The following is a 14,169-nucleotide window of genomic DNA, read 5'->3' as shown; positions in this document are numbered from 1 at the left end:
CTTACCACACAGCCACTCCTGCACCTATATATATATATATATATAGAGAGAGAGAGGTGCAGGAGTGGTGCAGAGTCCTGTTGCCAGACCTAGAGTCTTCCAGCAACCATCCTCTTGATCCAGGGCAGCACCCATTACACTCTCAGAGTGGTCGGCATTAGGAAGGGCATCCAGCCATAGAAAACCATGCCAAATCAGACTGGAGTCTGGTGCAGCCTTCCAGCATGGACAATGTACGTTAAATGATGATATATATATATATATATATATATATATATATATAATGCATCTAAATGTATGTATATGAAAGCATGTGCGAATAAATGAATATATAGATACACACATACACATGCACACAACTGTATATGCACACACAGACACTCAAACGAATGTGTATAAAAGTATTTAGAGACATATGTAGTGTCTGTCTGTCTGTGTGTCCGTGAGTAAATTACTATTGGTTTGTATAGGTATGGTCTTCCTTTTCATCATGTACATTTCCAGTTGAGGTAATTACTCAAGTGTCTATAATAGCCAGATGGCTAAACACTGTAAGCGAACGCTGTCACTAATGGTACTTTGCAGATTATATTGCTGTGAGTGTACCTAAATGAGTTCACAAGGTTATTGTAATTAACAGCTATTTGATAGTTGATAATAAGCCTTATTGCACAATGTTTAACCTTAAAGTGACCACAATGCAACATTGCATATACATACGCTGTAGCAATTGCTCACACACTCTCTCTCTCTGTATTTATGTATTTATATAGACACGTACATGCACACACATATAGCTTTCTATCTACATACACTATATGTATGTATGTATATATGTAAGATCGTCATCATCATCTAAAGTCCATTTTTCACGCTGGTTAATTCTAATCTGAAACTAATTCAGCTGAAATTTTTAAACCTCCCAACTTCTTCAAGTGATTCCTTTAAAGCAGTGAGTAGATTCTTTTTTTTTTTTTTTCCATGTTTTCCTCTTTTCTCTTCTTACCACTTGGTTCATATAATGCAACCTGTGTCTCCTTTTCAATATATCAAGTGTGAGTGTGAATATATATATATATATATATTGCCTTGTGCCAAAAATTGGATAGAATTATTATTATTATTATTGTTCAGTAGTTTTATTTTTATAACGTGCTTTCACTTCACTACCGAGCACAGCTCTGTGTGCCTTGGGTATGTGCTGTGGTTTGCTGTGATGTTCTTATGGTTACTGTATTGAAAGTGTTTTGCGTAGGATGTGTGCAGTGCCCAGTAGTGCAATTTTCTGTATGTTATATATATTTGTAAGTCCTGGTGTTTTTGTTATGTATTTGTCTGAATATTTTTTTATTATACCTAAGGCACCTACTATGATAGGAATTGTTTCTGTTTTTAGATTCCACATTCGAGTTACCTCTATTTCCAGGTCTTTGTATTTTGAAAGTTTTTCCATTTCTTTTAGGGAAACATTGTCATCTGCTGGTGTTGATACATCAATTAGAAAGCATTTTTTTTCAACATGATCTTCTTCTTCTTCTTCTTCTTATTATTATTTACTATTAATGTGGTGAACTGTAAACACACGAGACAAAATGCTTAGCATCATTATTCCATCTTTATATTCTGAGTTCAAACTCCACTGAGGTTGACTCTGCCTATCAACCTTTCGAGATAGATAAAATCAGTACCAGTGAAGTACTGGGGTCGATGCCCCCTCTCCTCGAAAACTGCTGGTCCCGTACCCAAAGTTTGAAACTGTTATTATGATTATCATTGGTTATTATCATGTTGGCTCTATTTTGCCAAACTCTCAGCGATGTGTTTTCTAATTCTTTCTTGCAGAAACTGACTGCTGATGATAGATATCTCGTATCTTGTGACAGAGATGAAAAGATACGTGTCTCTCACTTCCCAAATGCTTACAACATTCATTCCTATTGTCTTGGCCATACTGAGTAAGTATCATTCTTCTGATAAAACATTGCCCAATCATATAAGTACAATTATGGCCATGGGCTTGAGAAGTTTGCTTTGCGACCATATAGTTTGGGGTTCAGTCCCACTACTTGGCACCTTGTGTAGGTGTCTTCTTCTATAAACCCAGACCAATCAGAACCGTGTAAGTGAATTTGGTAGACAGAAACTGAAAGAATCCCATGATGTGTGTATGTATGCATGACTTTCTTGTCTGTAAAATACTAAATTACACTCAACGCTTCCAAAGTTTGTTTATAAAATGTTGTCACATTTGAAAAGCTATTATTTAGCATCAAAATTGATGGCAGTTGTTGTCAGGGGCTGTTTAGCTTAATGATAGAGCACCCAGTTCTACCATTAACTGAGGAGTACAAGTTCAATTTCCATGGCTGCCTGTTGGCAACTTCCACACATACACACATCTACACGCACACACACATACATATACTCCTACCTGGGGATCGAACCAGATGATAGATAACAATACTCACGAACTGGATGTGCTTTTCTCCAATTCCCATAACTGGGACCAGTAACCACATATTCTCCCCCATACGTGCCAGCTCTGACAAGTGTATGGTGTGACATAACTGAACTGTTATCTAACATCTCGTTTAGTATCCAGTGCAAAACCAAATGGTAAGACAGGCCATAGTGGATATGTAATACTGTACACTTTGATTTCTATCTACCAAATTCACTCACAAGGCACTGGTCAGGCTGGGGTTCTAGTAGAAGGCATATACTCAAGGTCTGCACAGGAGGATTGAACCTGATACCTCACAGTTGCAAACCAAGTTTCTTAAGCACACAGCCATGCCTGCTCCTATTTACATATGAACATTTCCAAAAGACTAGTATTTTTATATCATTGAACCCAGGGCAAGAACTAAAGGGTTAAAATGTTAATTGTCTTTGTTCAAGTTTTGTGAAAGGGAAACCATTCAATATTTTGCTTCCATATCTTTTCTGCATTATCAAATTTTGTACAAGAGTAAATAACGTAAATAGTCATATATTTATTATAACCTTGACTATTCTATCTAAAAGAAGTTACGCTCACTTGGGACTATATATTTGTACTATTAAATATGTGTCCATATATACACACACATATATATTTATATTAATGTACGTACATGTATATGTTTGTATAGCTTTCATCTCCAGTTCATATTCTTTTTATTCTTTGATTTTGTCCGTAAATTACTGCTGCAATAGTTATGCCGTTCATATTCCTGTGTTATTTCTGACATTAATCACTCATCTGTGTAGTGAGAGTTTGCACCTATCTTTCACACGTTAACGTTAACCGTAGCAAGTTGGCTATTCTGTCTCCTTGCATAGCACAAGCCACAATACTAGCAGAAAAAAAGGTAAAAGAAAAAAAGAAGAATAAATAATAAAAAAAAAACTGCAAAAGTCATGGCCATTTGGTAATGACTTCATCACCTTAACTACACAAATACTGTTTCTCTGCTGTTTCATTAATGTATGATACCATTAATTTCGCAAGACTCTTTCTGTTTTTTTTTTCAGGTTTTTTTTTATATGTATTTTGATGTGATTGTCTTCGTTTTTATGATTCTTTTTTTCCCTCATTTTTGTTAGTCCACACTTAGTGCAATGATTGAAGCTTAAAGACTAAAGTCATTGATACATCAAATGCTCTCCTGCTGCTGCATGGCCTGTGACTGATGTGTGCACACATTTGTGTGTGTGTGTGCGTGTGTGGAAAAACCCCTTTTTGTTTCACAAACAAGAACATCCTTATTCTTTGTCTCTTCTTCATTGTTTCTTCTTCAGCGTCATCACTAACATCATCAGCATCATCATCATCAGTGACATGATCATTGGTGTTGTTATGTGTAAAAAGATAAGGGAAAAAAAAGCTGATTTATACACCAACCAGTTTCGTTACTCAGTTAATATTGTATGTTTAGCATTTAATATAAAGAGAATAAAGCTTGCCAGTACAGCATTTATATATATATATATATATATATATATATATACGTATGTATGTGTGTATATATATATATATATATATATATATATGTGTGTGTGTGTATATATATATATATATATATATATATAAACTGTGTGAATAAAGATAAAAGTGGATACATGCTGGAAACTAGGTGGAGAATAAAAAGAGCAGCAGGCCAAGGGAACGACGACTGGCTTCTGTGTAGTATTTCTGTCTATTTATTCCTGTGTCTTTCCCCTGCAATCAAGATCAGCCATCAGCAAATTAAATTATTTTCATTGTGATATAATCTGACTGGTAATCCCTGTAATAGAGCTGTTGGCTAGAGGAAGGCATAGATCTTATTTAATGGCTGGTCACACATGTGTCATGTGACAGTGTTAGCCATGAAAGAAGATATTACTGCCTGCCAAGCTTCTCTCTCTCTCTTCTTTGCACTTATTCTATCCCTCTCTTCCTCTCTCTCTCTCTCTTTCTCTCTCTCTCTCTCTCTCTCTTTCTCTCTCTCTCTCTCTCTCTCTCTCTCTCTTACACTCCTCTGCACTCATTCTCTCCCTCCCCATCCCCCCCACTCTCTCTCTGCCAGTACTTCCTTTATTGATGAACTGATTAAGTAGGTTTGGTTATTTGTACTTATATCAGAAGTCTCTATTCTTAGCTCACCAAATGTTGAATGACTAGATTGGTATTGAACCAAGAACATAACATTTCTCATTTCAACTTAACTACCAATTGTGTTAGGTTGTGTTAACATTTTGTTCTTTATTTTAGAACTTCAAGATTCACAAACTTTTGCAAGATGTATTATTTTCTTTCTGTTTTTTATTTTTATTAATTATTTTCTATAACAAAATTATACAAAACCCACATTGAAAATATTTACCATAGAGTTTTTGGAAATAGCCAAACATGATTGTTGAAACAAATCAAGGAGTGTGGTCAACCATGAAATTAAATAAATCAATAGGTAAACGTTTGAATGTTGAACGGATATTGTTAAGAATTGAATCAATATCCAAGATGTTCCCTGGCTTGAAGAGTTCGAATTCTCAATGACATTTTTCCACAGTTTAACTCACTACATTGTAAACCTTGTGTGGTTATATTTTAGGTAAAGCAAACTATTCAACTTACTTCTTTAGTCTGCTTTGCTGTTAAACTGGTTTTCAGTCCTGTTTCATTGTCAGCTGTAGCATTTGGTGCACTTGATGTTGCAACCAGTTATAATTTGCCAGCGCCATGAACAACATGTACAAACAAACAAATTCACTTACTCTCATTTTGTCTTTTATCTTTTGTTTGTTTCGATCATTGGACTGTGGTCATGCTGGGGCACCACCTTGAAGAGTTTAGTTGAGCAAATCGACCCCCCCCCCCAGTACTTTTTTTTTGTTCAGTCTCTTATTCTATCGGCCACTTTTATCAAACCGCTAAGTTATGGGGACAAAACAAAATAACACCAGTTGTCAAGCATTTGGGGAAGAGTGGTACAAACCAAAGCACAAAGACACACACACACATGCAAATAGATAGATAGATAGAGAGAGAGAAAAGGTTGGCTGGGTGGGCAGAAAAGAAAAGAAAAGGTGGAGGAATGTCTGTGTAGTGCAGCAACTACATGGTTTCTGGTTTAGTTCCACTGCAACACACCTTGGACAGGTATCTTCTCGATAAAACTGTAAAAATCCAACTGCAGGAAATTCTGCTCTGATATATTCTCTTCTGGCACCATGGGAGCATGGAAAAGTAGACATTAATACAATACTGCTGTCACTAGTGCTGCTGCTGATGATGATGATGATGATGATGATGATGATCTTTCAAAAGTCTGTGCATCTTGAAGCTTTAAACAAAATGTTGATACAGTTGGTAGTTTAGTTCAATTGAGAGATGTTATGCTCTTGGTTCTGTACTAGCCTGATCGTTCAATATTTGATACGCAATGATTAGAGATTTCTGTGTGTGTGTGTGTATCCACGTCTGTTACTGTAAGAAGATATATTGTTGGACTGGCTTGAATGAGTCTTGATTAATTGGTATGATGTTTAGGTTGTGTGCTGTCCCATATTAAAACCAACACCGAATGGCATTTGATAAGCATGTATTTATACATATGTGCATCACACTATTTACATAATTGTACAGCTGCTTGCCAGGGCTGTATTGTGGTCTCTCAGTAGTAAATGGAGTTAATAGTAGATAAGAATTGCTTCGTATCAGAGGCAAGAGAATACTCTGTTCCTCATTGTCTCTCTAACCTGAGGCCCAGTAGCAGCCAAGACATCTGTTTTCTAACATCTTGATTGTCAGTTCCATATATGAGCACTTCTCTTTGATGTGTCTACCTTTGGTGGCTTTATCATGGGTAAATATCATTTTGCTAGGAAACAGGTAAGAGTTGGTGACAGGAAGAGCATCAGGCTCTAGAAAATCTACCAGAATAATCTTCTTCTGACCCATGCAAGCATGGTAAAGTGGGCAAGCAGGCATTAAATGTTGGTGGTGGTGGTGACAGTGATGGCTATGGTTATTTTTTGTTGATTTTGATCTGCATATATTTTAAGAGACTGGGTTGGATGATTAACTTTCAAAAGAAATGTGTGTATGATTCATGCAAGGTTGACTGTGGCTGATGAAACAGGATGAAAACATGATTAATCTTGCTAAAAAAAAAAAACGAAAAGAAAAACAAAAATAAAACTTTAATGACCACCCAATGGAAAACAATCTTTTTTTTCCATGTCCTAGCTTATATAAAAGTCTTGGGTAGGGGATTAAAATGGGAAAAGAGATTAGGCTATTAGAATTTAGTCAGAAAATGTAATACAATCTGAAGAAAAATAATAAACTAATTTGCTATTTGCCATACCACAGGTGGAATAGAAAAACTAGGTTATTTGATATGTTGAAAATGAAACATGACAAAGAAAGAAAATAAAATAAATGCTAGTAAAGAGAGCCATGTATCTCGACAAATAGAATGTGTTGCCTCACTCTCTAGCTTAGAAAACTATTAGTTGACAACATAACACCTACAGCGCTGAAATGGTTTGGAAATCTGGTAACACAAAGAAGGAAAACACTGAATCTGATTGAAGCTTATATAAAGATGAAATTACTTGTTACAAAAACTATATAGAATTTTCGTCAAACTGGGAATTCCATTATATATAAATTGGGGATTGATTGACAGTTGGCAAAACTAAGAAGTGTTAGACCTTCCCAAGAGATGGCCAACTGCAAGCATCTGTTCAGGTCTTCAACACACTTTAACTTCAGAATTGGAATGTCGGGGGCTTTCTGAACAAGTTAAAATGATAACAAGAAAACATGGTAAGAATTGATGGAAAACATGAATCCGATGTGTTTAATTGCTTGATATAAAATACAAAAGTGAGTTGATTTAGAAAATGTCAGAATAAGAAAAATTTCAGAATCTACTGAATAAGAGATTGAGTAGAACCAAATAGTTAATACTTAACGAGCTTGAACTGGACCAAATTACAACCAGGAAAGTATTATGTGTGTGAGAAATGATGAAGTTAAATCTCAGAGAGTTAGGGTGCACATTCAAGATGATTACAGTGCAAAAGAAGTTGTGATAATGTAAAACTGCAGACTTGTCAAACCCATGCCAGTATGGTAAATGGTAATTAAAACAATTATGAAGAGGAAGGGAGGGAGGATTTGAAATAGTTTAGTGGATGAGGTGCCAAATTTTGATTCAGTCTGTTGAACCATACTGTGCCATATTTAAGCTTCAAACTAATTCTTCTCCATTTAGCTTTCTATAAAATTGAAAAGCAGACAAAAATATTTATTCAATGTTGGTGTACTAAACTTATTGGAAATGAACTTGTAAATTGATAGACTACAGTGTGCAGAGAATGTCAGACTGGTTCTATGGAGACAGGTTTGGCCTGTGTGGTTAAGAAGTTTGTTTTGCTATCAGGAGCGCCTTGGTTTCATTCTACTGCATGGCTCAGCTGCTTGCACGTTAATTTCATGAGCAGGCTGTTACGTTGATTGAATCAACTGGAACCCTTGTCATCATAACCGATGGGGTGCCATAGTATATCATCATCATTACCATCATTTAACGTCCACTTTCCATGCTGGCATGGGTTGGATAGTTCAACTGGGGTCTGGGAAGCCAAGAGGCTGCACCAGGCTCCAATCTGATCTGGCAATGTTTCTACAGCTGGATGCCCTTCCTAACGCCAACCACTTCGGGAGTGTAATGGGTGCTTTTTACATGCCACTGGCACAGGGGCTAGAGGAGGCTGGCAGTGACCACAATCAGTTGGTGCTTTTTACGTGCCACCAGCACGGAAGCCAGTCAAGGCGATACACACACACACATACACTTGTACATACATATATACATACATGCATACATAACTGTAGAATTCCCTTTACAAAACCAGCAACTGCTTCTGTTTTATTAACATATTTAGATATAGATAATATCATTGAAATTAATATTTCAAAAAAAAACAAACTTTAACACAAAATTAATTAAATTCAAACTTAACCAAATTCGTTTAAAACTGAGTGCTTTATTGATATCTGCCTGGATTTTTAAATCCCATTTTTTCCCCAATATATATATCTTCATCATATATATATGTATGATATGTGTATGTATATATTATATATACATGTATATACATAAACCCAGTAAACTTCCCTTATACTGCTTGTTCAGAAGCAAAAAAAATAGTTATTCATTTATAATCTAATTCATATTTTTACTCATTTTGTCCTGTTAACGAAGCTGAATTAAATTTTCTTGTTGATGTTAAAGCTATAAAACGCTCAATTGATTTCTCCTCTTTTTACATTTACATCTTCATGTGGTGTTGTGGTAGCACTTACTGTTCCAATTAGATTCCATAACGATGGTGCAGGATATCGGAACTCTACTGCCAATTCTCACTGTCTACAAGTAGTTCTTTTAAGACATTCACTAGCTGCTGCTGTTGCTGTTGCTGCTGCTGCTGTGATTTTATTGCATAATTTATTGAAGCAGGGGGGAAAATGCATTTTGTTCTTCATATTGAGGAGGTTAAAAGAGTCATGCACAAACAAAACTACTCTTTCACTTTTATTAATGTGTGTGTGTCTAGGAGTACATGCGCATTCTGTGTGCATACATATATACTTGTGTATGTGGGGTATATATATATATATATATGCAAATATATGTGTGTGTATGTATATATACACATATATGCATGTATGTGTGTGTGTATATATATATATATATATATATATATATATATATATATATATATATGCATACACACACATTCACACATTGTATGTGTATACATTGAAAACACGATAATTATAAAATGGTATGCATAAAATCAGAATAATGGCTCTTTTCTGGTGAATAGATATTGTCTGCTATAACCAACAGAATCAGTCTTGTAAAGGTATTGTGGGTTATGGCCCTTTGTGTTTTTTTATATACTTATCTATTTATGTCTTTTTTTTTTACCATCAGGAAAGTCTAATGGATTAAAACAAGAAATTAGAAATAATTTTTTTTCTAGAATAATGCTTGTAATGGGAAGATTATATAGAGAAGAAGCATTTGTTATCATGAGATTTAAAATGGAAATAGTCTGTTATTATATGACTGAAAAAGTTCTTGCGGTATAAGAAGTTTTCACCTTTTACAGTATACATAGCATCAAATAAACAAACACAAAATTGGTTTTGGAAACATAGCATCTTTTTTTAGAAAGTGCTGGGCTGGTTTTTTTCTTAAATGAATTCACTGAAGTGTATTTTTGTGCTGGTGGTAGTGATGTAGTGATTGTTGATCACAAATAGAGGAATGTCTTCTATTGCTGTTCTGCTTCAATTTTCCATAGACATATATATATATATATATATATATATATATATATAGATAGATAGATACATTGATACATGGAAGCATGTTTAACATGTTTTGGTTTAAGTTGTATTTTGGTTAATACTCTCATATTCTACTCTAAGTACGACAACCTTTGTTCATCTTGGTAAATATCTCTTCCTTAATGCTTTGTAAACAAGAAATATGAAAGCAATTTCTGTTGTTTGGTGAACTGACTACTTTTAAGACAAAACTGATGTGGTTAGGAGTATTTAACTCATGGTCACAAGGTTGTGAGTTTGATTCCCAGTGGCACTATGTGTCCTTGAGCAAGACACTTTCTTTTTCATTCCTCCAGTTCACTCAACTGGAAAAAATACCTGTGTCTGGGGAGTACTCAGCCACTTGCACATTAGTTTCATGAGCAGGTTGTTCCATTGGTCATGTCAACTGGAACATTCATTGTTGTTAATGACGGAAAACCAGGAATGACTCAAGTCTAAATTGAACACATGAATTCCTTCTTCACAAAGCAATTGTCTCGGTTTTATAATGAAATTGGCAGCGAAGTAGATCCGTCACTACCATTTAATAACGATTAATTTCAAAGTTTGCTTCCATTATTTTCTTTGCAACTATCCTTTCTACGATCTGGTATTGTTCCGTGTTACTATTTCAGTAATAAGCAACTGTGGCAAAGAAAACAAGGAAATATCTTGTTTGTCTCTTCTATGAGATATAGACGCATTAGCTGCAAAAACAGAACCAAAATCTTTATTTTGATTAAACACCTGCTAGTATTACTTTCTCTCTTCTTAAACCAACAACTCTGACATGTCACTAAATAAAGACATTCTGGGACATCTTTAAATTGCCGCCAATCTTGTTCATGGTGTGATTTTGCTAACGGTTATCACTAACAAAACAGTACAATAAGCAAGCTGCTGGTATTTGAAGCGAGCAATCTTTACAATGGCAATGTTTCTGTGTCTGCTAGTTGCAGCAGAAGTTGTGTTTTTGCTGTCTTCCACTGATAAATGCTATGTTATAAATCTGCTCTAGGGCTACGCTCGTAAGAATGTAGGAACCAAAGTCTAGCACCAACATTGAATTTTTGCATTTAATTAAATTCTGCTATAATATTGTCTTGTCTTGAGGGAAACAAGAACGGGGTGGGGTGAGGGAAAGATGGTGGGTGTATGGAATGGAAATCAAGACAAAAGAATTAAAGATAGTATTCCTGTTGGAATTATATAAAGAAAATAATTTTAATTTGAGGATTAATTGCAGTCAGCAGTCCTACGACGAATGACATCTATGCCATCTTCATCATCTTCATCGTCATTGTCATTGTCATCATTGCTGCCTTCTCCATAATTATTGTTGTTTTATCTATCAGCCTTATCGTTAATATCAGTATTTTAAATCCGTATTTTATTTTCATTCTTTTATTCTTTTACTTGTTTCAGTCATTTGACTGTGGCCATGCTGGAGCACCACCTTTTAGTCGAAGAAAGCAACCTCAGGACTTATTCTTTGTTCTATTGGTCTCTTTTGCCAAACCGCTAAGTTACAGGGATGTAAACACGCCAAAATTGGTTGTCAAGCAACTGAAGGGGACAAACACAGACACAAAGACACACACTCACACACACAGACACACTCACACACACACACACACACTTATATAAATTTTATAATTAATTTATAATTATAATTGAGGGTACATGAAGTACCAGCTTGCTAGAAATTAGTCAAAATCCTTAAATAAGCCATCATCTCACTGAAAACATAACAGACCAACAGAAGTCAGGCAATGAGCATAAGTCTTGGGTCTATTTGTTCAACTTACGGCAGTGCCCCAGCATGGCCACAGTCAAATGACTGAAACAGATAAAAGAATAAAAGAATTTTAATTTGTTGTAAGCACAGGCATGGCTGTGTGGTTAAGAAGCTTGCTTTCCAACTACATGGTTTATGGTTCAATCCCACAGCATAGCACTTTAGGCAAGTGTCTTTTATTATAAGCACTGGGCTGACGAAAGCCTTGTGGGTGGATTTGGTAGATGGAAATATGATGGAAGCCAATAAGTTATGTGTGTGTATGCTTGTGCCACCTTATCTTGAGATCACATGATAGTTGTAAATGAGTGTCACTGTCATACAAGCGGTGTCATTCATTTCCAAAATTCTGTGAAAACATGTCTGGCCATGGGGAAATATTACCTTGCTCGGAAATAGATGGTTAGCAACCGGAAGAGCATCCCGTCATAGAAAATCTGCCTCAATAATCATGGAAAACTGGACATTATAGTGATAAAGATTTTTATTGTATAATATTCTAACCAAGTCATAGAAACAGTTTGCTTTTTTATTTTTATATACCTTTGAAGTAGAAGTCACAGAGTCATCTATTTAAATCTTTCTGCAGTTCATGTCTTGGAACAACAGGCAAGACATGTAATTCGGTCTGACAACAATTGATACTTGGTTAATTATCAATTGCAAAGATATCAAGTTGTAAAAGAGAGGTTTTGTTCACAGTATGGGAATATATGAACCATCCCATTTGTATTAGAATGAAATAATGGATGTAAAGCAGTCACAGGAAAAACAAAAAAGCAACTGTGTTTAAAATATTCATTATAAATATTTATATTACATTTTATAATTAATTAATACTAGAATCCATCATTAATAATAGATCACCATCCAGCAGCATCAATCCTGCTTGGTCATTGGGTGAGTCTTAACTTTGGTTATCTGACATCTAATTTGTTACCATTTATTGATCCAATACTTGGCTATCAAATTCTTGAGTTTGGAGCTTCTTCTAATTAATTAGATGTCACTTGGTTTTATTGCTCAATTCTTGCTATTCACTGGATTCAAAAGTTTTAGAATCATTTCAAATGAATGCTTAAAATGTATTCATACAATGTTTTTTCTGATTAATCAGGAATGGTTACTTTTAGACTGATTCTTTATTCTACCCCTCTGACTGACCTGTATATCACATGTCGTGCACAGGACATATCTTCCTGGTACCTATTCATTATATATGATCCACATTCCCATCCTTTTTCTAACCACCTCAGTAATTTGGGACTTATGAAGGGAAAACTTTATATTACTCAGAATGTAGGAAACTCAGACTAACTAAAAGTCTGAAAAACCAACATGGACATTTAGGAAAAGGCTTTGGACAAGCAAAGAGATGAGTCAGTAAATAAAGAACACCCATAAAATATATCCAACAATTTTTAGCTTTCATGTTATTCATACCAGCGTTATCATAGCATTTATATCAGACTGTCTTGTTTTAGTTATAATGTACTTCATATTTTGTGCATCTGTGCGATTGTCCATGATTCCACTGCTATTATTCCATCATAAGTGCCTGGCAGTCCAAATTTAGAAGCTGGTTTTCATTTCTAGTTAAAATTGATTCACTTACATTGTTAATATCCTTCGAAATAGCAGGAATGTCACAGTATTCTATTTTTGATGTTATAATTCTGAACCATCATGCTTATACAAGAATATCTCTGTACATATTAGGTAGACTTTACCACTTCTCTGTCTCTCTCTCTCTCTTCCCCTCCCTCCCTCTCTGTGTCTAACTGCGTGTATATTTGTGTGAATATCTACTAAGTTTTTGTATAATTTAAGGCCCATATATTTTTATGTGTTACTGTGTTTATTATGTGCGTGTGTGTTATAGAGTTATTAAATCTTCTATTTTCAGACAATGCCTTGAAGGGTTTAGTCAAAAAAATTGGCCCTGGTTCTTGATTCTTTAAAATCTATAACTTATTCTATCAGGACTGTAAATTTATGGGGATATAAACAAAAGAACACAGGTTGCCAAATGATGCAGTGGGGAGCAAACACAAATCCACACACACACACACACACACACACAAATATATATATATATGCACACAATGGGCTTCTACAAAGTTTCTGTCTTACCATATTCACTCACAAGGCATTTGTCAACCCAGGTCTCTAGCAGCAGATACCTGTCCAAAGTGCTATGCAGTGGGATTGAACTTGAAATCACATTCTTACAAAGCATGTTTCTGACCACACAGCCATACCTGCACCTACTATATCTTTATTTTAAAGTTTTTAGTTCTATGCATATTTCCTTGTGTATATATGTTTGTTTGCTTGTGCTGTATGTGTTATAAAAGTGACAAAATCTATCCATCTTAGATAAATATGCAGACACACACACACACACACATATATATATATATATATATACACACACACACATGCACAAATACATACACATACATACATATATATATATATATATATATAT

The 14,169-nt window shown here is 35.0% G+C and overlaps 1 protein-coding gene across 3 annotated transcripts in view; it reads left to right on the top strand.

Annotated features, from left to right (window-relative positions):
* LOC106870740 (tRNA (guanine-N(7)-)-methyltransferase non-catalytic subunit wdr4) overlaps nt 1–14,169 on the top strand; it is a 1,056,013-nt gene that overhangs the window by 932,247 nt on the left and 109,597 nt on the right. For all 3 annotated transcript variants that reach the window (XM_052973384.1, XM_052973385.1, XM_052973386.1), the window contains one exon: nt 1,843–1,955. In XM_052973384.1, the coding sequence (XP_052829344.1) occupies nt 1,843–1,955 (113 nt within the window). The remainder of the gene's footprint in view (nt 1–1,842; nt 1,956–14,169) is intronic.

Source organism: Octopus bimaculoides, chromosome 15 (genome assembly GCF_001194135.2).
Source record: "Octopus bimaculoides isolate UCB-OBI-ISO-001 chromosome 15, ASM119413v2, whole genome shotgun sequence".
NCBI classification, from domain to species: Eukaryota; Metazoa; Mollusca; class Cephalopoda; order Octopoda; family Octopodidae; genus Octopus; species Octopus bimaculoides.
This window is presented reverse-complemented; position numbering and strand designations above follow the sequence as displayed.